At 45.5% G+C, this 26,146-nt stretch overlaps 1 protein-coding gene across 3 annotated transcripts in view; it reads right to left on the minus strand.

The window, feature by feature from the left end:
* Positions 1 to 26,146, minus strand: part of Miga (mitoguardin) — a 272,249-nt gene that overhangs the window by 76,686 nt on the left and 169,417 nt on the right. For all 3 annotated transcript variants that reach the window (XM_084607736.1, XM_084607734.1, XM_084607735.1), the window contains 2 exons: positions 23,909 to 24,043; positions 17,211 to 17,264 (listed from right to left, as the gene is read on the minus strand). In XM_084607736.1, coding sequence (XP_084463862.1) covers positions 17,211 to 17,264; positions 23,909 to 24,043 — 189 coding nt within the window. The remainder of the gene's footprint in view (positions 1 to 17,210; positions 17,265 to 23,908; positions 24,044 to 26,146) is intronic.

Raw genomic sequence — 26,146 nt, forward strand, 5'->3', positions numbered from 1 at the left:
CATTTCTCCTCGATTTTCACTAGAAAGTCTGTAACTTGAGTTATTTCTCTGATTCACTCTGCATGCTTCCCATCTCTTAATGTTACCCCTACCATTTTTCGTTCCATAGCACTCTGCATTGTCCTCAACTTAAGTAGAACCCTCTTCGTTAGCCTCCATGTTTCAGCCCCATAGGTGAGTACATGCAAGATGCAACTATTGTATACTTTCCTCTTGAACGGTAATACACGCGAGCGACAGAACACAGTATGAAGTCAATGTAATTTTTAGTCTCCCCGTTACGGCTTTTCCATGTCCACTTCCGGTTCTTCCATTTGCTGAAAAAGGTATTCATGATTCATAAGTTATTGTGTTCAGCAAACCCAACTAACATCTCCCCTTTGCCATTCCTTAGCCCAATGCCATAGTCAACCGCTGCTAGGTCTTCAAACTGCTTTTTTCCTAACTTGGCTTTGAAGTCGCCCATTAGGTCGGTATACTGCGTCTTTACATTCCTTATTGCCAATTCCACAAATTCGTAGAAGCTTTCAACTGTCCAGTCATTATGACTACATGTAGATTCGGAGGCCTGCATAACGTTCAGTTTATCCGCTTATTAAGCTTAATTACAATGCGTGCTAGCCTCTCAATGCCATAGAATTCCTCTGTATTACCAGCTATATCCTTATTGACAAGGAACCCTACTCTTAATCTTGTCTCCGATAAACCTCGTTAACACAATACATGTCCGCCCTTCAGTACAGTATATGCCTAAAAAAAAATAGGTGGGGAATAAAGGGTTTACAAAAGTAAGTTTGGCAACCGCGAGCGGCACACTGATCCCGAGCTGGCGGCCATATTTTGATCGCTTCATCGTCAGCTCCGTGTCCGTCCGTAAGTGCCCGCATTCTCTTCGCGCTTGTCACATTGTAACCTAGTGTGCTGTGCTTGGACCGACCTTTCGATGTCAAGAGAAGTCACTGCCTGGTCGAGGGACCTCCTAGATGCATATTTTGACAGCCGAGGCATGGCGGGGCCCACTGGCCGGGCTGCTGAGCGCAGCTACAAACTGCTCTGCGAGTCGTAGACGGACCCCTCGTTGATCTGCGTAGTGTCATCCCTATCCAGGTACAATATCCAAAGTTTTATTATGTGGAGTTGTTTTTTCTGTGTGCCTTTGCTATTTACTTGGAAGCCTATGAGAGACGATTGCGAGTTTGTTTCCTTGGTTTGCGTATCACTGTCGCTTCGGAGAAGAAAGCGAAAGTTATTGGTGGATGCCTGTTGGCTCTCCGGGTCGGTTTAACACTCTTTGACTGTCCGTGCTAAACTCTGACGAATCGAAGTTGTTTTCTGTGTCACGAAGTTGTCTTTTTTGTAACTGATTAATTGAAATAATTGAAGAATGTGTTCAAAGGTGTCAAATTGCTCAGGATGGAAAGGCTGTTTGCTGATGCTGAGTATTGGTGTATGAAAAGGTAAAATAAATAAAATAAAAATAAAGAAAATAAATAATACAAGAAACAAAATAAAGAATAAAAATTTAAAACGTACAGAAAAAAATATAGTCCAGCCGTGTGCGCGCGCGTGTGGAGAGAGACTGAGAAAGACACCCTTAACAGCGGAGCTTGTGTGCCGCACTAATTATTTTATTAACAATATGATATATATCTGATTTTACGAACAAAGCCAGTCACAAACAGTGCGCAGTAATGTGAGTTGACTTTTCAAATTTATTTTCGTTTCAGCAGAGTTCCTCTTTACCGAATCTTCCTATGTCAGCCCTTGCATCAGAAGAAATAAGCAAGAAGTCGACAAAATAAACTGGTGGCTGTCAAGTAGCGAACCATCGGGCAACTCGATAAAACACACAAAAGTGAAATGCAAGCTTCGTTATTTTATCGGCCGCATTGGCAGGTACTTATAGGCACAGAATACAAACCTGAGCTGCGCGCTCTGGATATGTACTGAATTTCGCATGCATCATCACGCGATAACACTTTTCGAAATGGGCTGGACATGAGCATATTAAGGCACACTAGTGGGATGTCATCTTTTCCTGCTTCACAAGAAGCCACGGGTTTGGTAGCCGCTTTTGCAGTGTGAAACACCCAAACCGTTTTGCATTCTGCACCAAACACTACCATTTCGTATGACGGTGACAAGTAGCTTCGGTAATCATGCCCTTGTCATAAGTCAAATACAGAATGGCGATCGTAATCTATGTACAAAAGGATTCAACGAACCTATTTGCACTATACGCTTGTTATAGATGCATTGCTCCTTCTCCCGTGTCCTTCATCGCAGCATAAGCTTATCCTTCAAGTTCACAAGGCACCATAGCACGCAAAACAACCTTGCTGGTTCAGGTGATATTACGCTCTGTGAGCTAGATCCCAATCAGAGGGGCGTGCAGTAATGCTTGACATGATGCAAATCTAGTGAACCAGCGCAACGGCACAAGGACAGAGGAAGAAAGGGACAAACACAGCGCTGAACTGACAACAAATGTTTATTCCGGATGCTAAGCATATATATACTTTAGCACAATCGAAAAAACAAAGAAACAGAAAGGAGCGGAAAGAATCAACCCAGTCACTGTGCGCGTGCAACCGCTTCGCGTGTACGATTATACGATATCAAATAGTTATGCTCTTTCAACGAGATGGCTATGGAAGGAGTGCTGATACAATTATCACCCAACTTCATGATTTCAGATGCTTCGATATTCTCTCGTGTAAGTTTATCCTTGTGCTTGGTAACTACTTGGCTATTTTTTGAAGACTGGAAAACATGAAACAATCACGACAGTGAATACCTATGTGGCGGGCCATGTTCTTAACATTGTTTCCATGCTCCCTAAGTCTATCATTTATAAAACGGCCAGTTTGGCCAATGTATGAACCACCACACGTCAACGGGACTGAATACACCATGTTTTCTTGGCATGACACATACTTCATCTTGTGGTTTTTCTTGCATTCATGACCAGATCCTGATCTTTTATCTGGGCCATTTACCCTCGCACACCAGCCATTCAGTTTCACGGATGCTGAAAAAACAACATCAACTCCAGCCTTTTTACCAATTCTCTTCAAATTGTGGGATACAACATGGGCATACGGTATTACTGCCAGATTTCGTTTGGAATGAGGGACAGCGTTGCCCCCCTTTTTTAGCTTTTTCAAAATTCCTTCTGCTACTGATGCCAGAATATGAAGGGAGTATTTTGCATCTGCTAGTCTATCAACCTGATTACAGAAACTATAATCAATCTTGAGTGGACAGGATTTTTTCATGGCATTTTGAAAGCATGACGCCACAATGCCTCTTTTCACAAGCTTCGAATGGGCTGAGCTATAGGGAAGTAAGGGCTTTTTACTCCTATGTTCAAATGTCCAGCATACATGGAAGTCTGTAAAATATAAGGTCAGATCAAGGAACTTAATGCGATCGTTCACAGCCACTTCATGCGTAATTTCCAGCGGCGAAAGCACTTCAGAAAATATCGTGCACAAGTAATTCACTTCTGAAGCGAAGCTGGCCGGGTCAGAGTCTAATAAAATAAGGTAATCATCTACATATCGGAACACTCTTTCAACTGTAGAGCTAATGAGTGAATGCTCTAGTGTCCAGTCAAGCTTGGCAAGAAAAATGTTGCTTAGTACTGGGGCGATGCAAGATCCTACGCAGATCTCATTCTTTTGAATAAAAACAGTGCCTTCCCATTCTGCATAGGTTGACTGAAGGTACACTTGCAGCAGGTCTAAAAAGCTTTCTGCAGAAATGCCACAGGCATTCTGAAATGCTACCGCTCCGTAGTCGTCAATTGCTTCACTAATGCACTTTAACAGCTTGTCATGAGGGATGGAATACTATAGGTCTTTTACGTCAATGGAAAATGCGCGGAGTGGCATGGCCTGGTCAGTTTTTAGAAATTCAATTACTTCGTCCGACTTCTTTACCTGATAAGGGTCGTCAATAGTTAGGAAAGCTAGGCTATTTTGTAAAAACTTCCCCAGGCTTTTCTGCCACGTCTACTTTGTGCGTTTTCGCGCTAAAAAAGATGTCGAGGCTAGATTTTTCGCACTTGTCAATAGAGGATAAAACCGCCTCTAAATGTAGCTGTTTGCACAACTGTTTTGCCTTTAATTTGGCCTTTGCGAGGCAAGCTCTTCTGCATTCTTTGAAGAGTGAGCAGACCGCATCACTTGCTCTTCGCTGGAAGCTATCCTTTGAAAGTATAGCAAAACCCCCTTCTTTGTCTGCAGTCAACAATGCTAGAGCATTTTCACACAGGTATCTAACAGTCTTATCTATTGGCAAATCCATTCCACATACTCTCGGGCGCAGCACAACATCAACTCCATCCAAAACGCACCTACTGGCATCTGGTTCATCAGCCCGTCGGGACACGCACCTTACCATTGCCAGTAGTTCCGGTGGCCTCATCTTAGGCTCAACAGCAAACTTTGGGCCAAGGCGTAGGACTCGTTGAACTTCCTCCAGAATGTAAACACCATCCACATTGTGCAGTTGGTTGAGCGTCCCTCCAGGTTTTCTTGGTACAAGCCCTCGGAGGCTTGGGAGAAGCTGCTGCCACATGTGCTGCCACAGTCACTGTGCGCATGCAACCGCTTCGCCCACAGTGACTGGGTTGATTCTTTCCGCTCCTCTCTGTTTCTTTGTTTTTTCGATTGTGCTAAAGTATATATATGCTTAGCATCCGGAATAAACATTAGTTGTCAGTTCCGCGCTGTGTTTGTCCCTTTCTTCTTCTGGCCTTGTGCCGTAGCGCTGCTTCACTAGATATGTCAGACCAACTCGCCCACCAGTTCTTATTGTACAACTTTATTTCTTGTACAAGGGGCTCTATTTATTCGTCTTCTGTTGCTCAACCATCGTGTTTCATCCGAGCCATTGCTCAGGCAAATCGCGAATGCTTGGTTTTTGCATTCGAAAGCGGATTCTTCCGCCTGAAGTGCTGATGTTGTTTGGAGGCTTTTTGCCCTCCGTTAGCCACGGCATAAGGATGTGCAAATTTCTAAGGACCGAATGGCAGCGACAAGTGAGGCTATGCAAGGATCATCTAAAGCTTCTTCTACATTTCTGCAACGGGCCAGGTGTTTGGATACGGCAGTGGCACGGAATTAGCCGCATCATCAACAGCACCACCGAGTTCATGTGGCAGCAGCTTCTCCCAAGCCTCCGAGGGCTTGTACCAAGAAAACCTGGAGGGACGCTCAACCAACTGCACAATGTGGATGGTGTTTACATTCTGGAGGAAGTTTAACGAGTCCTACGCCTTGGCCCAAAGTTTGCTGTTGAGCCTAAGATGAGGCCACCGGAACTACTGGCAATGGTAAGGTGCGTGTCCCGACGGGCTGATGAACCAGATGCCAGTAGGTGCGTTTTGGATGGAGTTGATGTTGTGCTGCGCCCGAGAGTACGTGGAATGGATTTGCCAATAGATAAGACTGTTAGATACCTGTGTGAAAATGCTCTAGCATTGTTGACTGCAGACAAAGAAGGGGGTTTTGCTATACTTTCAAAGGATAGCTTCCAGCGAAGAGCAAGTGATGCGGTCTGCTCACTCTTCAAAGAATGCAGAAGAGCTTGCCTCGCAAAGGCCAAATTAAAGGCAAAACAGTTGTGCAAACAGCTACATTTAGAGGCGGTTTTATCCTCTATTGACAAGTGCGAAAAATCTAGCCTCGACATGTTTTTTAGCGCGAAAACGCACAAAGTAGACGTGGCAGAAAAGCCTGGGGAAGTTTTTACAAAATAACCTAGCTTTCCTAACTATTGACGACCCTTATCAGGTAAAGAAGTCGGACGAAGTAATTGAATTTCTAAAAACTGACCAGGCCATGCCACTCCGCGCATTTTCCATTGACGTAAAAGACCTATACTATTCCATCCCTCATGACAAGCTGTTAAAGTGCATTAGTGAAGCAATTGATGACTACGGAGCGGTAGCATTTCAGAATGCCTGTGGCATTTCTGCAGAAAGCTTTTTAGACCTGCTGCAAGTGTACCTTCAGTCAACCTATGCAGAATGGGAAGGCACTGTTTTTATTCAAAAGAATGGGATCTGCGTAGGATCTTGCATCGCCCCAGTACTAAGCAACATTTTTCTTGCCAAGCTTGACTGGACACTAGAGCATTCACTCATTAGCTCTACAGTTGAAAGAGTGTTCCGATATGTAGATGATTACCTTATTTTATTAGACTCTGACCCGGCCAGCTTCGCTTCAGAAGTGAATTACTTGTGCGCGATATTTTCTGAAGTGCTTTCGCCGCTGGAAATTACGCATGAAGTGGCTGTGAACGATCGCATTAAGTTCCTTGATCTGACCTTATATTTTACAGACTTCCATGTATGCTGGACATTTGAACCTAGGAGTAAAAAGCCCTTACTTCCCTATAGCTCAGCCCATTCGAAGCTTGTGAAAAGAGGCATTGTGGCGTCATGCTTTCAAAATGCCATGAAAAAATCCTGTCCACTCAAGATTGATTATAGTTTCTGTAATCAGGTTGATAGACTAGCAGATGCAAAATACTCCCTTCATATTCTGGCATCAGTAGCAGAAGGAATTTTGAAAAAGCTAAAAAAGGGGGGCAACGCTGTCCCTCATTCCAAACGAAATCTGGCAGTAATACCGTATGCCCATGTTGTATCCCACAATTTGAAGAGAATTGGTAAAAAGGCTGGAGTTGATGTTGTTTTTTCAGCATCCGTGAAACTGAATGGCTGGTGTGCGAGGGTAAATGGCCCAGATAAAAGATCAGGATCTGGTGATGAATGCAAGGAAAACCACAGGATGAAGTATGTGTCATGCCAAGAAAACGTGGTGTATTCAGTCCCGTTGACGTGTGGTGGTTCATACATTGACCAAACTGGCCGTTGTATGAATGATAGACTTAGGGAGCATGGAAACAACGTTAAGAACATGGCCCGCCACATAGGTATTCACTGTCGTGATTGTTCATGTTTTCCAGTCTTCAAAAACAGCTAAGTAGTTACCAAGCACAAGGATAAACTTACACGAGAGATTACCGAAGCATCTGAAATCATGAGGCTGGGTGATAATTGTATCAGCATTCCTTCCATAGCCATCTCGTTGAAAGAGCATAACTATTTGATATTGTATAATCGTTGTACACGCGAAGCGGTTGCATACGCACAGTGACTGGGTTGATTCTTTCCGCTCCTCTCTGTTTTTTTGTTTTTTCGATTGTGCTAAAGTATATATATGCTTAGCATCCGGAACAAACATTTGCTGTCACTTCAAAGCTGTTTTTGTCCCTTTCTTCCTCTGGCCTTGTGCCGTTGCGCTGCTTCACTAGATATGTCAGCCCAACTCACCCACCAGTTCTTAATGATGCAAATGGCACTTGTAAAGCTGATTAGGATTGCAAACGAGCGGTCGTATACATGCGTATACCTTGATTCCGTGCGCATCAATGACGGTGTGCTGGCTGCAGAAGGGCACGCAGCAACATGCTGGCAGTCCGAATAGAGCTTGGTGCTAGCAGCGACTACCGTGATGTTAAAAAAGGAAGCAATCGCTTGTGAGCATTCCAACGGATCTTGCGGTGCATGCACGGCTTCCACGAAGGCGCACGTTGGCAGCACTCTGTGAGAGGCGCGGGCTGACAGATCAAAAAATGGCCGCCGCACAGTTTGTGTTTCTTTCACTAGATGGCGCTAACTTTTGTAAAGCCTTCCGATCAAGCTGATTAATGAACTCGGTCCTAAAAGTAAGAAAACTTTGTTAAAAGCTCTGGAAACAGTCATAACGAATAAGCGAATTTCGGACAGCTGGCGGCAGAGTAAAATGAATTTGATTTATAAAGGGAAAGGAGACAGGATGCACATAAAATCCTACAGGCCGATTACCATAACATCTGTAATGTACAGGTTAGTCATGCAGGCGGTGAAATTAAAGGTGCAAGCATGGATTGAAAGTAACAAGATACTCGGAGAACTTCAGAACGGCTTTAGAAATGGTAGGCGCTTAGATGATAGCCTGTTCGTGCTTACCCAATGCATCGAAATATCTATAGTGGAAAATAGACCTTTGTATTTGGCCTTCCTGGACATAAACGGGGCGTACGACAACGTAAGCAGGGAACTCCTGTGGAACATATTAAAAGAAGAAGGCATCGGCTATGAGATAACAGAGCTCCTACAGGAAATATACCAGGATAACAAAGTAGAAATTATGTGGGAAGGGATAAGAAGTACGGAGGATGTCAAAGTATACAAAGGATTAAGACAAGGCTGTCCTCTATCACCGGTGCTGTTCATGCTTTATATGATAAACCTGGAACGGAGGATACAAGACAGTAACCTAGGTTTTAACCTGTCATATAGATTAGGTGGAAAGGCGGTAGAGCAGCGCCTCCCCGGTTTGATGTATGCAGAAGATATTGTGCTGCTAGCTGAGAGTCTGGAAGAATTGCAAACTCTAGTTAAGTATTGCAGAGACGAAGGGGACGCTCTAGGCTTCAGTTTCAGCGCAGTTAAGTCAGGTCTGATGATTATCAACGGCTCAACTGATCAGGGTCTTAAAATACAAGGCCATGAAATACCTAGAGTAGCAGAATATAAATATATGGGGGTATGGGTAAATGAAGAATTGGCATACATTGGAAAGCATGAGCAATCACTTAAGGCCAAAGGGCGAAGGAATGTCGGGATAATGAAGCATAAGGCATTGTGGAGATACAATAGGTATGAGGTTTTGAGGGGTATTTGGAAAGGAATTATGGTGCCCGGACTTACTTTCGGAAATGCGGTTTTGTGCCTAAAATCAGAGGTACAGTCGACATTAGAAATAAATCAGAGATCCGTTGGACGATTAGCACTAGGTGCCCACGGCAAAACTACAAATGAGGCGGTGCAGGGAGATATGGGCTGGGCATCTTTCGAAGTACGGAAAGCTCAGAGTAAAATATTATATGAGGAACGCCTGAGGAAATTGGACAGTAACAGATGGGCAGCTAAAGTATTTAAATACCTGTACCTAAAAAGCGTTGACTCACAATGGAGGAAAAGAACTAGGAAACTAACAAGTAAGTATGCCAGTAACAAGGACGGAGAAATAAAGAGCATTAAGCGACAGGTGAAAAATACAGAAGGTAAAAATTGGATAAATTTGATGGAAAAGAAACAGAGTGTGGAAATATACCGAAAGTGGAAAATGCAGATCAGGAAGGAAGATTTCTTTGATAACTCAAGGGGCAGTGCCCTACTTTTTGAAGCTAGATCAGGGTGCCTTAGAACACGCAGCTACAAAAAGAAATTTAACAATGGAGATGACGCATGTGCTGTATGTGGAAACTCCAGCGAAACAATTGACCATATTATACTCGAATGTAATGGTATCCATCCGGAAGTTGGTGCAGGCGCAATCACTGTTCCTGAAGCTCTGGGGTTTAGAGATAACAGTGGCCGGGTGAATAAACTGGCGGTGGAAACTAGCAAAAAACGACTGGAAGATTGTTGGCTTAAAAGCAGAGAAGTGACATAATGTTAGTAATGTAGGAACAAAATTTAATAAATAGAATGAAGATTTAGTTAACCAATCTAAAGCAATAATTAAAGGTCCGCGGAAACGGCCCCCAAGAAACCATTCATAAACGTGTTCAGTGTGTAGAACACATCCTTTTGAGCATTAACGCAAAGTATAACTCCTTGGAACAAAGCCAGCGATTTATTATTAATTTTTAAAAACAGCGTTTTTTGAAATTCGCGGGCAGAGAGAATTCAATTCAATTCAATTCAATTTATTTGCCATCATGGTACAATGATGGCGGGAGCCCGGGGTAAAAGCTGCCGTTTGACAGCTTGACAAAGCCACGGGCCCCCACTTTGGCAGCACCACAGTAGTCAGGCATATATAAAAAGCACATGTCATGTGAATTTAAACATAAGGTAAGGAAACATTGAAATAATAAATACAGCTCTTGTCAGTGTACATTTATGAATGCAAAGTACACAATGAAAACAAGCAGATAGAAGCCCACACTTATGGCGAGAAAAAAAAAAAAGAAAAAAAGGGTGAGGAAACATTCAGATAATAAATACAGCTCGTGTCAGTTTGCAGTTATCAACGCAAGGTACACAATCAAAACAAGCAGATAGAAGGCCACACTTACAGCGAGTAAAAAAAGAAAAAAAAAAACACACACACACGCACACACACACACAAAAAAAAAGAAACAGGTTAAATCAGTCACGAACAAAACCGTTCTATTGAATGCAAAAAGTACTGAAACAAATTCCGACGTGCAGCCCTGGAAAGAAAGATATTGCTTTGTGCTAAGTTGTTAAGCAGTCGGGGTAGTCTATTAGCTAATGTTTGTTCACCAAACGAAGTTCTGTAAGTTTTTACACTCCACTGCTCAGCATTTCTTATATTGTATGATGACTCTCGTTTTTCTAGCCCAGCTAATTTACAAAGAAAAGAAGTGTTGTTTGAGACCTCGTTTTTTATAGCCTTGCTTAAGCAGTAGTCATAAAGCTTGGTTATTGGAAGTATTCTGTACTTTAAGAAAAGAGGTGTCGTGTGGTAAGTAGGCGGAACATTTTCAAGAATCCTTAGGAATTTTTTCTGTAACACTTGCAGCATCTGAAGATTTCCTGCTGTTGTTGTACCCCATGTTAAATGACAATAGTTCAGACGAGAACTGAACAATGAATGGTATACCATCAACATTACGTTTCGTGGTAATACCTCGCGGTTTCTGTATATAAGGCCAATAATATTTGAGCATTTATTTACAAGGAAGGTAACATGTTCATCCCATGACATTTTTTCATTAAATATTACGCCTAATGTTTTAAATGAAGCCACGATTTCTAAGGGCACAGACTGTAGGTATATATTCTTCGTAATAAAAACTGGCTTGTTTTTTCCTCTGAAAACAACGGCTTTTGTCTTAGTTGCGTTAATTCTTAACGAGTTCTTGTTACTCCAGTGTTCTATTTGCTTAAGCGTATTGTTTGCAGTATCTGTCAGTTCTGATATGCTATCTCCGGCAAAGAAAATGCTGGTGTCATCAGCATAGATAATAAATTTCACGAGTGGAGCTGTGTGGACGATATCGTTTATATATATATTAAAGAGAAAGGGACCTAAAATACTTCCCTGTGGAACGCCACAGCCTACAGAATGCATATCTGATAAAAAACCATTTATTGTTACTGCCTGTTTTCGATTCATGAGATAGGACTGCACAAGCGATAGTGCATGTCCGCGGAAACCATAGCGCTGAAGCTTACTAAGAAGTATTTCGTGGTTAAGTAGGTCGAACGCCTTAGAAAAGTCAAGAAATATGCCAATAACTATCCTATTCTTTTCAAGTTCGTCCAATATATATTCCTTTTGCTCTAATAATGCAAGTTCAGTAGATCGGTGCCTACGGAAGCCATACTGAGCCGCTGTTATGATTTGGTGCTTTTCTTCAAAGCGTAAAAAATTCCTGAGTATTACTTTTTCCAGTAGTTTAGAGAATACGGGTAAGATAGATATTGGCCTATAATTCCCGAGTTCATTTTTATCACCTTTTTTAAAGATAACATTTACACGCGCGATTTGCATTTTACGAGGAAATACAGCAGTGATGACACAAAGGTTTAGGATGTACGTAACATATGGTAAAATGAGATCAAAAACATACCTAATAGGTATGTTTTTGGATGCCATCAATATCAGTTGATGTGCTACTGTTCAGTTCTTGGAAAGCTGACGTTACATCTTCTTCATCAACCGGTTCGAGAAATATAGTGTCACGAATGTGGACAACTTCACTGGTATCAGTTTGCGGAGCCATATTACTGGAGACCCTAACAAAGTGTGCGTTAAACGTGTCTGCAAGTTCTTTTCCGGATATGTTCACACCGTTAATACTTAGCGTATTTAAATCGCCATCTTCACTACTTCGCCCTAATATAGCGTTTAGTCGCTTCCACGTAATGTCGGCACGACCTCGAGTAGACGTAAATTGATTTTTGTAATAGGTGTTTCTGGCTTTTTTAAGTTCGGCATTCAAACGATTGCGATATTTTTTAAATGCTGCTAAATCGCATTCAGCTTTGGTTTTAATAAACTTATGATATAGTCTGTTCTCAATTTTGTCCATGTTATACTTCCTTATATCGGCCACCTTGCGCTTATTGATTAGCTTTGATATCTCGGCCAATTCGATCTGGTCTGTTGGATTGGAAGCTTTCATACTATGGCGTTTCTTAATCAAATCTTTCGTCTCCTTAGACAGCTTACCGGTATCCTCTCTAACTATCCTACCGCCTACTTCTACCGCGCACTCAGTAATGATATCTCTGAAATTATTGTTCCTTGCCTCTAGGGTAATGTCGCCATCCTCAGTTAGAGCTGAATACCTATTCTGTAGCGAGATCCTGAACTCTTCTGCCCTCCCCCTCACCGCTAATTCGTTGATGGGTTTCTTTCTTACTAAACTGTTGCGTTCCTTCTTCAGATTTAGGCTAATTCGGGACCTCACCATCCTGTGGTCACTGCATCGCACTTTCCCGATTACCTCTACATCCTGCACAATGGCGGGGGTTGAACACATTATGAAGTCGATTTCATTTTTAGTCTCTCCGTTAGGACTTTTTGCTTTTTGCTTCCGTTTGCTGAAAAAGGTATTCATGATTCGTAAGTTATTGCGCTCTGCAAACTCAACTAGTAACTCCCCCCTGCTATTCCTAGAACCAATGCCATAGTCACCTATTGCCTTGTCTCCTGCCTGTTTTCTCCCTACCTTGGCATTGAAGTCGCCCATTAGTACAGTATACTGCGTCTTTACTTTTCGCATTGCCGATTCTACATCTTCATAGAAGCTTCATGGACAAAATTGAGCATGCTGTAAAGAACGGGGGAAGCCTTAAAGCGGTAAAGAAGAAATTGGGCATAGGCAAAAACCAGATGTATGCGATAAGGGACAAGGCGGGCAACGTCATCACTAATATGGACAAGATAGTCAAAGTAGCCGAGGAGTTCTATACAGATCTCTATAGCAGCCAAAGTAGTCAGGACCGTAATGAGATTGGCGGTAGGGAAAAACAGTCAGACGTTCCACCAGTGACGAAAGACGAGGTCAAGAAAGCATTAGAAACTATGAAAAGGGGGAAATCAGCTGGAGAGGATCAGATAACTACAGATTTGCTAAAGGAAGGGGGGGATATCGTGCTAGAGAAACTGGCTACCCTGTATACGCAGTGCCTGATGTCATCGACGGTACCGGAACCATGGAAGAATGCAAACATTGTCCTCATTCACAAGAAAGGGGACTCTAAGGACCTTAAAAATTACAGACCAATCAGCTTACTGTCTGTTACGTATAAGGTATTTACTAAGGTAATCGCTAATAGAATCAGGACAACCTTAGACTGCAATCAATCAAAGGATCAAGCAGGGTTTCGGAAACGGTACTCTACTATCGATCATATCCATACCATCAACCAGGTGATAGAAAAATGCTCAGAATATAACCAGCCCTTATACATAGCATTCATTGATTACGAAAAAGCATTTGACTCAGTTGAAACCTCGGCGGTGATGCAGGCATTGCGAAATCAGGGGGTAGACGAGCCGTACGTGAAAGTGCTGGAAGATATATATAGTGGCTGCACAGCAACCATAGTCCTGCATAAAGAGAGTAACAAAATTCCCATAAAGAAAGGTGTTAGGCAAGGAGACACAATCTCCCCAGTACTATTCACAGCTTGTTTAGAGGAAGTATTCAGAGACTTGGAATGGGAGCAGTTAGGGATAAGGGTAGATGGAGAATACCTCAGTAATCTGCGATTTGCTGATGACATTGCCTTGCTAAGCAACTCGGGGGATGAACTGCAAATAATGATTGATGACCTAGACAGAAAAAGTAGACAGGTAGGCTTGAAAATCAATATGCAGAAGACTAAGGTAATGTTCAACAGCCTCGGGAAGGAACAGCAGTTTACATTAGGTAGCGAAATACTGGAAGTAGTAGGCGAATATGTCTACCTAGGACAGGTAGTAACCGCAGATCCGGACCGTGAAAAGGAAATAACAAGAAGAATAAGATTGGGATGGTGCGCATTTGGCAAGCACTCGCAGATTATGACTAGCAGCTTACCGGTATCGCTCAAGAGGAAAGTATACGACAGTTGCATCTTGCCTGTACTCACCTATGGGGCTGAAACGTGGAGGCTAACCAAGAGAGTTCTACTTAAGTTGAGGACAACCCAGAGGGCTATGGAACGAAAAATGGTAGGGGTAACATTAAGAGATAGAAAGCGTGCAGAGTGGGTCAGAGAAATAACTCAAGTTACCGACATTCTAGTGGAAATTAAGAAGAAGAAATGGACATGGGCAGGACATGTAGTGCGAAGAGAGGATAACCGATGGTCGCTGAGGGTAACAAACTGGATTCCAAGGGAAGGAAAGCGTAGCAGGGGGCGGCAGAAAGTTAGGTGGGCGGATGAGATTAAGAAGTTCGCAGGGGTCAAGTGGATGCAGCTAGCACAGAACCGGGTTAAGTGGAGAAATATGGGAGAGGCCTTCGCCCTGCAGTGGGTATAATCAGGCTGCTGCTGCTGCTGATGATGATAGTCTGTTCTTTGCATTTATCTTAGCCCTTAATTCTTGTGTGATCCATGGCTTGCGACTGTGACGTCTTTGTTTTCTAGTTACTATGGTGGTGTTTTCTAGTTACTATGGTGCCGCTTGGTGGTGTCGCATGGAACTATTTCCTAGTCCCGTGACGCCACGGGTCGGTTGACTGGCAAGGCTTGCTAGAAGCTGCCATTCGCTGCGGTCACTGCAACCATGACGTCACGGACACACTTCCGGTAGCTGCGAAAGTCTTCTGCTCGTGCGCTGCTCGAACTCTGTGCGGGCTGTTACACAGCTCGCCGCCCTTACCGGTTAGGTGGCCATTGCCCATTAAGTGCAACAACCGAAGCGACGCAGGGATCGGCAGAAAGAAGCTGCATTTACAAATATCTTATTTATATAACGTGGTTTCAGGAGTGTCGTCCGACGAGGCGTCAACAGCACGGTCAAGCACCGCACGATGGCAGCACCTCCTCGACCGCCGTAAACACCGCAGCTGTGGCCCCTCCTCCCGCATACCGTTCGCGAACGACACGGCGGATCGTTAGCACCGATGTCCGAAATAAAGCGTGCTAAAATTTGTTGGCGTCTGGAATACTGAGCCGAATATCAAGTATGAAGCCCTCGTGAGGATCGCTGACCAGCAGCAAATTGCTGGTAAGAGCGATAGCCGTGATACAAGCTAGTTTCTGCTCAAGCCAGCTGCCGCTGGTGCATTTCGGCTGATCCGATCTGCTCGTACTAGCTCTGCGATTAATGCGTCAGCAGAGTTAATCCTATAATTATTTTACTATGGCAGGATAGGAATCACTATAAGGCAGTTTCATAAGTAGACGATTTACGACAGCGTTGATCATGTTCCAAAGCGTCGACCGCCGCGGCTTCGAAGCGAAACAATGTAGGCCTAGCGACGACTAGGGACGGTCACGCACGGCGCCGGCGTTCGCCGCGCTCGCACGTTGCACCCCCGCGGTAATTGTGTAACGTACCTCAGCCTGCTCGCGGCATCCCGTGCTGCAAGCGTTGCAAACTCGTGTACTTTCATAGCCAGGGCCACGTATTTTTTGACGTTCTGCTCAGCAACAAGCCGTTCAAACGATACTGCAGGCAAGACAAGGCTTCAGTACGCAGTCGCTGCGCTGTCGGCCGTAATCGAAGACGTCGGGCGGCACCATAATCTATACACCGATCTTTAAACGTGATACAGTGGGCAAATGAATAACTTTGTGAAGCAGACCGGCTGGTACGTTTCGCGCACTCGGGCGCCGACGAGTAGCTTCCGTCAATAGACGCCATCATAACCTCGGTTAACGCCGCAAACCGAGGTCGTCAAGCTCGGTTTGCGGTAACCGCGGTTAGTGGTGCAACCATGGTTTGGTCCGCCGTGTAACATAGGATAACCACGGGTTCGTGGTTACACTAACCGTCGCTGCGGGAACTGGTGAACTCCTCAGGCGTGTGCGAGCGAGGACGGGTTGGCGCAAGTACGCCAGCGAGCGAGCGCGCGGTAACCGGAAGTTCGTCGAAGTGACGTATGTCTGGGCGGAGCTTTGAACTTGCTTGTATTCTTTGTTTTTTTATGGCTCCCTTCGGCGTACGAGTTGAGAGGGAAAATTGGAAGGGTCATTTTTAATCGCCGATATCTCTGGTGTTGCAGAAGCTAGATCGAAAATTTTTGCGGGAGAATGATGGGTGGTTCAATAACTATCAGTGTTATGGCGTTGTTTACCCTTCTTTGTGACCCCTTTCAGGGGACCTTTAAGATATAGGGAGAAAAATGAGCATGATAGCTACTGCTACCACCCCGTTTCCGAGGGGACGCTCCTATATTCCATCCATCCATCCATCCATCCATCCTCTATTGCACGACACTGGGATTCGAACCACGGTCCTCTTGTATGCCAGGCAGATGTTCTACCTGTATGCCACCGCTTCTGATGACTCTCCCTAGGAATGTATTTAATGCGGACCTTGGTAAGGCATCTCTACTTTATCTCAACCTTACATAGGCTTTTTTCTTATTTTGCAAAAACATTTTTGTAGGCTAGCTGGTGCAAGACAGACAAACTAAAAAAAAAAAAAAAAGAGTTGACAGGATGGAATGCTGTCCTGTCAACTTGGTTCCTTTCTACACTTGTTTTGCTAAAAATCAAGTCCTATTCCTTAATACCACAGATCCATTTAACGAGAGCCCGCTGAGTTCCCCTACACTAATGCTGGCATGAAGCTTTGTACTGTTTGCCCAAGCTCAAAGCTGCCAGTACTCGTGTCCATGTTGCAAGGTGAGACCAGATTTATCTCATAAGATTCCAGCCGTGAGCTTTGAGATTATTGTAGGTGCTTGACAAGGCTGATCTCGAAGCTTCTTCGTTAGCTTTTCAACTGAGTATGCTGCGAGACCATTTGTTCCTACCTCGCTCTTGTTCCCTGTAGTTGCAAGCCAGGCTGATAATTCATTTCACCACTTTATCCACTGTTGTCATCACCCATATGCAATGTGTTGAGACTCCTTTCAGAGTGTCCCTCTTACTGCCGCATTGTGTGATGCATCAGTAAGTGAGCGAAAAAAGCACAGCAGCTGCAAAGACGGAGGGTACTTACAGGCAACAGCCTTTTCTTGGCCTTGAACAGTGACCAGATGGCGGCCGACAGTGCCTGCAGAGGACACCAGTCAGAAAACACCCTCTGAACACAAAAAGCAGCACTGCCAGAGAAACAAAACTGTCAACAGAACGAGGACAAAGCGAGGTACAAGCCAAAATGAATTCTATAGCCCACTGACTGCAAGAGAAAATCATAGTCACCCTGATGTCTCTGAGCACGTGTATGTGACTGCACTAGGGCTGCTTGAGAGCTGGTGCACTGGGATCTAGAAAGTCCATCGACACACTTTCCATCACTTTTGGAAATATAGAAGGGTTCAACTGTTTAACAATTCTGCATTTCTTTATGCATCGCCAAGTTAACTTACGTGCCCTCATTTTCTGACAATGAAAGCAGTTGGAAGTCTGCCCTCCCTTTGTCCTCATTCTCTTGGTAGTTTTTATTCACCTATCGTCCAGCAAAATGTTCTGCTCACTGTAATACAACATGCTATCCCCCCCAACCCACCAGTACAATACATACGTGCACCACTGAGACTGAACAACAGCATATCCTTGCTCAGAGACATGAATGAGATGCAGCTAGTCTCTGTGTGTTTCAGTTGGTGGCCGTGTGGCCTGCTTGGCAGAAACTGTTACAGGTGTTAATACACTTTTATTAACCTCAACTACATGCGGTCAGCATGCCGGTTGTCCAACCAGCCCTAGTCCTAACCCAAGCACACGGAACACAGATCACCAGACACCGCATGAGACACCGCGTCCAGTCCAGTCAATGCCCCCGTCCAGTCTGCCTTCTGCACGCCACCTGAATGTCCACTCCGTGCCGCTGGTTACCGACACAACACCTCGGCGGCGCTAGTTACCACCACAACACTCCTTCCGCCCCAAGTTGAAACTATGGTGTATGTCGTTGCATGGATGACTGTTGACGCACTGGTGTTTGTAAAGCGGTGGGATCACTAGCAGGTGAGGGGGTAGCAGGACTCATGACGTTTAGTTCCATTGCGGCTGGCACGCGCTGTTGTGCTTCACTCCCCAGCGACTGCGATGTGGAGACTGGCGTTGGGGTGCTTGGCACCACAGTCCTTTCTGGCCCTTGCATGATTTGCTCGTCCCCGTGGTTCACGTCTGACCCCTCTTCTGGGCCTCCGAGCCGGTGCAGCAAGTGGTCTCCATTGCGGTGCCACACAGTGCCATCCTCCAGTACTACTTCGGCTGATGACGAACTCGATGTTTTGGCGACTGCTGGTACCCTTCGGGGCCCCGGTCTGAAATTCCTGGCCCAAAGTGTGTCCCCAGCCATGGGTACTGGCTCCCTCCTGGCTTCAGCATTGCCACGCACTTTTTACTGTAGATGCTGCAGGCCCACTCTGGTGCGCAAGTCTGGCTTCAGCAGATCTATTGCAGTCTTCAAACGCTGACCGATGAACAGTTCAGCAGAGGAACGACCAGCGAGGGAATGAGGTGTCGTTCGATATGTCAGCAAAATCCTCGCCACTCGGCACTCAAAATCCCCTCGTTGCGCCTTCTTAAGCTTGTCCTTTATGATCTGCACAACCCGTTCTGCGGCCCCATTTGACGCAGGATGGTAAGGTGGAATCAGGATAGGCTGGATACCATTCCTAGCCAAGAATGCCTTGTACTGAGCGCTTGTGAATGCTGGACCATTGTCGCTCACCACGACATCAGGCAATCCATGGCTGGCGAAGATAGTGCGTAGGCATGGAATTGTGGTCTCCGCCGATGGCGACGGTACCCGAACCACCTCTACACACTTCGCGTTTACATCCACAAGTACCAAGAAGTACACGCCTTGAAAAGGTCCCCCAAAATCTATGTGTAACCGAGACCACGCCCGCTCCGGGAATGGCCATGGTGCCAGTTGCATTGCCTTGGGAGCCTTACGATGCACCTGACAAACTGTGCACCGACCCATTTTTATAGTGATGTCCGCATCAATCCCTGGCCGCCACATGTGACTGCGGGCCACTAACTTCATTTTTTCAACACCCGGATGGCACTCATGCAGCAGATCCAGCACAGCTGCCCGTAGCGACTCAGGTACTACCACCCGACTTCCCTGTAGCACACAGCCTTCCATCACAGAGAACTCCTCCATTCAATTTGCAAATGGCCGAAAATCCTGTCCGGGTCGCAAGTTCCCTCCCGACCGCAACACACTACGCAGGGGGGCCAACACGGGGTCACGATCAGTTGCTGCCTCCACTGCCGAGGCTGACAGGACATGTGGGTATGCACCTTCCAAAATGAAGATGTCCTGGATCCTGGGCTCCTCTGGTGGCGCCTTAGCGAGTGGCAGGCGACTCAAACCATCAGCATTTTCCAAGCTCGCCCCTGGTCTGTCTGAAGCATAACTGGTATTTATATCCACTCAGTGTCAGGGCCCAATGCAACACTCTCGGTGAACTTTGAAATAGAATTCGGTTCTCATGACCAAACAGTCCCAATAATGGCTTGTGGTCAGTGATAATTTCAAATGGCCTTCCCCACACAAACTGATGAAATTTTAACACGCCAAAAATAACTGCCAGTGCCTCTTTATCCAACTGACTATAATTCTTCTCAGCAGCTGTTAGTCTCCGAGAAGCAAAGGCTATTAGCCTTCTCCTCTCCGGACGGCAGCCATTGTGCTATTACAACTCCAATGCCATACGACCACGCATCGCAACACAGAAACAAGGGCAACCTTGGGTCGTAATAAACCAACACTTGCCGATACCAGCTACTGCTTGCTTTGTGCAAATGCTGCTTCATGTTCAGGTCCCCAGTGCCATGGGACTCCATTCTTAAGCAATTGGTGCAGGGGGTGCAGTACTGTTGACAACTGTGGTAGGAACCTCCTGAAAAATTAAGCAGACCCAGGAAGCTCTGCAACTCCCGCGTTCCACTCGGTGCCGGTGCTCGAACAATGGCTTCAACTTTCTCTGGTGCTGGATACAGACCATCCTTGTTGATGACATATCCCAGGTACGCTACGCTTGCTGCGGCGAATACACATTTCTGGGCCTACAGCTTTAACCATGCATCACTCAGTCGTTTCAACACTTCCTCCACATTCTTACGGTGGTCTTCTGCCAACACCTCAGCAACTACTAGTATGTCATCGAAGTACACGACAATCTTTTGGTAACCGCGAAGCAAATTCTCCATTTCGCGCAGGAAAATTGCCGGTGCTGATGCCACTCCAAATGGCAGTCGGTTGTACTGAAACAGTCCCTGCTGGGTACTAATAGTCACATACTTCTTAGAATCCTCATCCAGCTCCACTTGCTGGTAGACGTCTTGAAGGTCCAACTTCGAAAACAACATGCCTCCTGCCAGCTGCGCCCAGATTTCCTCGACCCATGACACTGGATATGTCTCAATATCAGCTGCTCGGTTCACTGTGATCTTGAAGTCTCTGCACAGTCTAACTTTCCCTTCCTTCTTCAAAACGGGCACCAGCGGTACCGACCATTCTGATGTCCGCACTGGTTTGATATCTTCTCTCTGCAGCCTTTGTAGCTCCTGGGTCACTATGTCTTGTAGGGCAAAGGGTACTGGCCGTGGCCTGAAGAACCGTGGCTGCGCATCCTCAGGTACTCTTTCTTATCTTGGCTTTCACTCCTGAAAATTGCCCGACACCTTCGGCGAACACATTACGAAACTGACCTACCAGTCCTGTATATCTTCGATTGCGTTAACGTTGAGCAGGTTCTCAAGCGGCATGCCAAAAGCTTTTGACCAGTTTTTGCCTAATAGGGCCCGTGAACCACCTCTGACGACGAACAATGGCAGTTGCGCAATCTTTCCTCCAAACTTAGCAAACACCGACGCTTTGCCTGCCACCGCTGACTGGCGTCCAAAGTAGCCTCTTAACTTGAGATCAGACTTCTCCATAGACATCCTCGAAAAACGTCTCGTGAATTCCGCTTCGTCCATCACCGAGCAGACTGCTCCTGTGTATCAACTGACCATTGACGCTAACCATAGCGTAAATAGGTGGGACTCTCGGCTCAAGGATGTTCACACTGTCTGGCTGTGGCCTGAGGCAGTGTTCGCTGGTCTGCTCTCCAGTAACCACAGATTACTGACGTCCGTTTCTCCGTTCTCGTCTAAGGGTGGCGTATCTACCGGGTTTACGGCCATCACCTTGCGGCGAGGTAGATATCTGGCCGGTCCTGTTCCTTGCTACCTGTTCTGTTCCGCGCCTCGCAGACTTGTCCCAGGTTCCTGTCCGCCCGTGCATTTTTTTGCTACGTTACCTTTCTTCTGGCAAGCAAAACACCGTAAATTCCTGAACCTGCACGAACGCTAGTGGTGCCTTCTGCAGCAGCGATGACAATCACTGTCCGCCTCGCCGCCTTTCGACACACAGTGAACGTTCACCTCTTCAGTCTGCCCGGTCATCATTTTGGCGCCCGAAATGGCAGCTTCCATGCTAGTGATGATTTTGACCATGCGGTCCAGCGTCAACTCTGACTCCTCCAGCAGCCGTCATCGCATTGCATCATCCCGAATACCATGCATGATCCGGTCCCTCAAGTTGTTCTCCAGTTCCCCTCCAAAATCACACAAATCCACCAACTTACGCAGTTCGGTAATGAACCCCTTGACTGGTTCTCCATCCCGTTGAGCATGGCAGTGAAAACGATAGCCTTGTACGATCACTGACGGTTTAGGCGCATAATGGTTGGCCAGCAACTGGATGCCCTCGGTGAGGGGAACGTCACTTGGCCGTCGGGGTGCCAGTAAGCGATGAAGCAGTGAATACGTCGGCTTTCCGCATGAGCTCAGAAACACAGCACGCTTCTTGTCCTCCGGAACGCTGTTGGCGATGAAGTGCTGTTCAAGAATCTCCACGTACTCCTCCCAGTCTGGTTCTTTGCCCACAAATGGCTCCAACTTCGACATCACGGTCGACATTACTCCGGATACTCCTTGTCGCCAGTTGTTACAGGTGTTAATACACTTTTATTAACCTCAACTACATGCGGTCAGCATGGCGGTTGTCCAACCAGCTCTAGCCCTATCCCAAGCACACGGAACACAGGTCACTAGACACCGCATGAGACACCGTGTCCAGTCCAGTTATCGCCCTGTCCAGTCTGCCTTCTAAACCCCACCTGGCTGTCCACTCCGTGCCGCTGGTTACCGACACAACACCTCGGCGGCACAAGTTACCACCACAACAGAAACAAGTGTTGACATCTCTGGCCTGGCCACAATATGCAAGGTGTGTCATGACCAAGCTTCAGGAGCAACACCTCACAGCCGATGCCAGCCCTTTGTGCGAGTTATCCCAGTCAACTCTGAACGCCCATAGTGAGAGGCAGTCACAGGTGTACATGGCCAAGCCTCCCTTCTATTGGCACAATGGACTTATGTGTATTGTATCCATTCTCTGGAGCTCACAAGGAAAAAGCAGAGCATCTTTTGTACTATATAACTTAGACCAAAAGCTTCATGGGTGATTACCAGTGTTTTGGTGTTGTTCGATTAAACCCATTTCACATCATCCCAATATTCATGTGATTTGGCATCCTCAACGGCCATACTGCACTAAAGCGCTAACCGCATTAGGAGACAATTCGCGGCGACATCCCGCGCAACGGGCTGAGGGCCGCCAAAGCATTGCCGCTCGTTGCTGTCGCTCGGTTTCTGGGTTTTTAGAAAATTTCGCATGTCGCCCGGAAGCAGCTCGCGAGGCAGTCAATCGCAGAAGGTTTTAAGGTGCTCAACTTCCGTTCTGGCTTTTTTTTTTTAAGTACGTGTGAAGTTTGTTTTCCTAGTCCGGTTTGGGCGAAGAGCCTGGTGCCTTCACGCATTCACTTCGTCTGATCCGTGTATATATGAGTGCATCAAGATAATTCAGTAAAAGCTTGGAAGGGTAATAAAAGAAAAAGGTTAGTGTGGCTAGATATTGTTAATTTCCGAAAGGAGCAGCAGAAAGTCAATGCAAGTAAGCATCGCAGTGTAGTAGCTCACCGCTGCGCTGTGACCCTTTAAAATACGATGTGTTACAAGAAATTTCATCAGTATTTTATCGTACTTCATGCTGTTTAGTGTTAGAAATGGATGTTTAGTGTTAGTGATTGCACTCTCCTTGACTGAATGACGAGGCAGCGGTAACAGAGCAACGCTGAAAATGCGCCTCTCTGTCGCTGAGCCTCGTCGATCCGTGCGGTATGCACTAGCGACAACGACAGGCGTTAGCAGCGGCATCGCGCGACGGATCGCTAGGGGTTGTCGCCTCATGCGGTTACCGCTTAATTGTTTCATACCACAATGGTCACAGATGGAGAAAAGGAGTGGACATGACAAACACATGAAAAGGCTTCCAACCAGCAATTTCAAGGTCTGCTTGTGATTGGTAGTGCCCAGTCTTAGCACTGGGCGAGAAGCTAATCCTGGCATTTTCAATTTTGTGATAACCTCTCTGCATGCTCAGTTTTGCAACTCCCTACGAAATGGCCTCCTTTCAAAATTAAAATTAGATCCTTTAAACCAGAAAAACTAGCATTGAGAAAAATGTCACAGTGCCCCTTCTAACACAGCAACCCTCTTCAAACGAGAGGAACAACTAGGACAGGCTACTGTATTGTGGTTGTACTGATGGGGAAGGGTGAACGGAGCTGTCCATTGGAAGAAACCGCAGAGTATTGTTACCACCCCACTCACAGTGCCACCCACCGTTTCCTTGAAACCTGCAGTGAGCCAACGGTTCTGGATGACGGCCACAACTGGCTGCGGTGGGCTGCTCAGATCATCAAAGGCATCCAGAAGGACATAGTCGATCACCACGTCATACACTGTCGGGCAGACAACCTGCAATGTGACACAAGGCATCTTTTGTTACAGGCTTTCCTTATGGCTTCTTCATGCCATGTAATTTTGAATGAGCTTCTCCTTGTTTTGTGCAAAATAACCTAACAGATACAGATTTCAATTGGTGAAGCGAGCAACAAGAACAGAGCGAAAAACCCCCATGTGGAAAGGGGCCTGTATGCATAAGCTGAGGCCTGCCAAGGAAATACAAACCAGTCTATAAAACAGTATTCCTAAGCAATACTAAATGCTAAATGCTCAACTCCCATTCAGAGTTGAGTATTTCCAACATCTCCTACACAACAAATAACATGCCACACTCTTGTCACTGTTCCAAAAGGCTAAATCTCTTTTCCTGAAGGTAATTCAGTTTTGAGGGGTGATTTCAGCAGTGAAGCTGCATTGTAGCTAACATCTACATTAACCTTCACTGTGACCCACAGACTTTTGGCAGAACAGTAAGAATTAATTGCTTGAAACAAGATGGAAGAAATAAGCCTGAAACAGTGACGAATGGGTATTCTATAGCATTACTCAGAGAGCGGCAAGCCTCGTAATCAAGCAAGCAGTATAAACCGAAGGATGTATACAGGCCTACACACCTACATGTAGCCATGATGAAAGGCAGTCAAAAGCCTCTACGAATATGTAGAATCGGCAATGGGGAAAGTAAAAACACAGTATACTGTACTGATGGGTGTCTTCCATGCAATGGTAGTCAAAAAGCCGGCTGGAAATCAGGCATTGGGTGACTATGGAATTGGTTCTATGAACAGCAGGCTTAGATAATTAGTTGAGTTTGCAGAGTGCAATAACGTAAGACTCATGAATACATCATCATCATCATCAGCCTGATTATACCCACTGCAGGGCGAAGGCCTCTCCCATATTTCTCCACTTAACCCGGTTCTGTGCTAGCTGCATCCACTTGACCCCTGCGAACTTCTTAATCTCATCCGCCCACCTAACTTTCTGCCGCCCCCTGCTACGCTTTCCTTCACTTGGAATCCAGTTTGTTACCCTAAGCGACCATCGGTTATCCTCTCTTCACCCTACATGTCCTGCCCATGCCCGTTTCTTCTTCTTAATTTCCACTAGAATGTCGGTAACTTGAATTATTTCTCTGACCCACTCTGCACGCTTCCTATCTCTTAATGTTACCCCTATTTTGGTATGATGAGCATGAATGAACTGATGACGGTCAATTAAGAAGGCACGGATCCAATCAACGATCAATGGATGGAGATTCAGATGCAATAGTTTGTGAATTATTCGACCAATTGACCATGAGAAACTTCATCGAATGCCTTTTCATAATCTATGAACAAAGCATCACATGGAATATTGCGGTCTAAGTATGAGTGTAAATTATGCAGAAAGAGAGCAAGCCGAGTTTCACATGAGCAACCTTTAAGGAAACCGTGCTGGATAGGATGGAAGAAATTCACAGAAGTTAGGAAGGTGGCAACATGTGGTCCGGCTGATGATATGACCTGCACATTTTTGTAAGAATTTATGCCACAACTAGTTCTTAAAACAAGATGTAAGAAATGAGCCTTAGACATGTTGAAAACATTTTTGAGGCACAATTAAATTCTAGAAAAGCTTACGAGGATCAATACCGTAGTAGTCTGGGCGTGTTGCCTCAGTCAAGTTTGCTCTCTTGTGTCCAGGACTGCATCGACACATTTGGAAATGTAGCTTTTATGAATGAGACCGGGATGTCCAGCAGTGGCTTCTTGGAACTCCTCAGTTTCTATCTCCGGTCAACTTTTATCCAATGGGAGGGGCAACCTTATCTGCAGAAGGAAGGAATTTGCATTGGTTCCTGTATAGCCAAAGTTCTTAGTGATTTATTTTTAGCTGATCTTGACAGAGCCCTTTGTAGCCGTCTACCAAATTTTAACATAGCAAAGATTCTTAGATATGTTGACGATTTCTTAATTTTCCTTGACTGCAGTTCGGACTCATTTGAAGAACTAGCTGCTAACACATTAACCTTTTTACGCGCAGGTTTTTCGCCTCTAGAATTAACACATGAGATGCCTTCTGACGACAGCATTAGATTTCTGGATATCAGGCTTTTATTCCGTAACGAACAGA

Source organism: Amblyomma maculatum, chromosome 6 (genome assembly GCF_055883805.1).
Source record: "Amblyomma maculatum isolate TAMU_Amacu chromosome 6, ASM5588380v1, whole genome shotgun sequence".
NCBI classification, from domain to species: Eukaryota; Metazoa; Arthropoda; class Arachnida; order Ixodida; family Ixodidae; genus Amblyomma; species Amblyomma maculatum.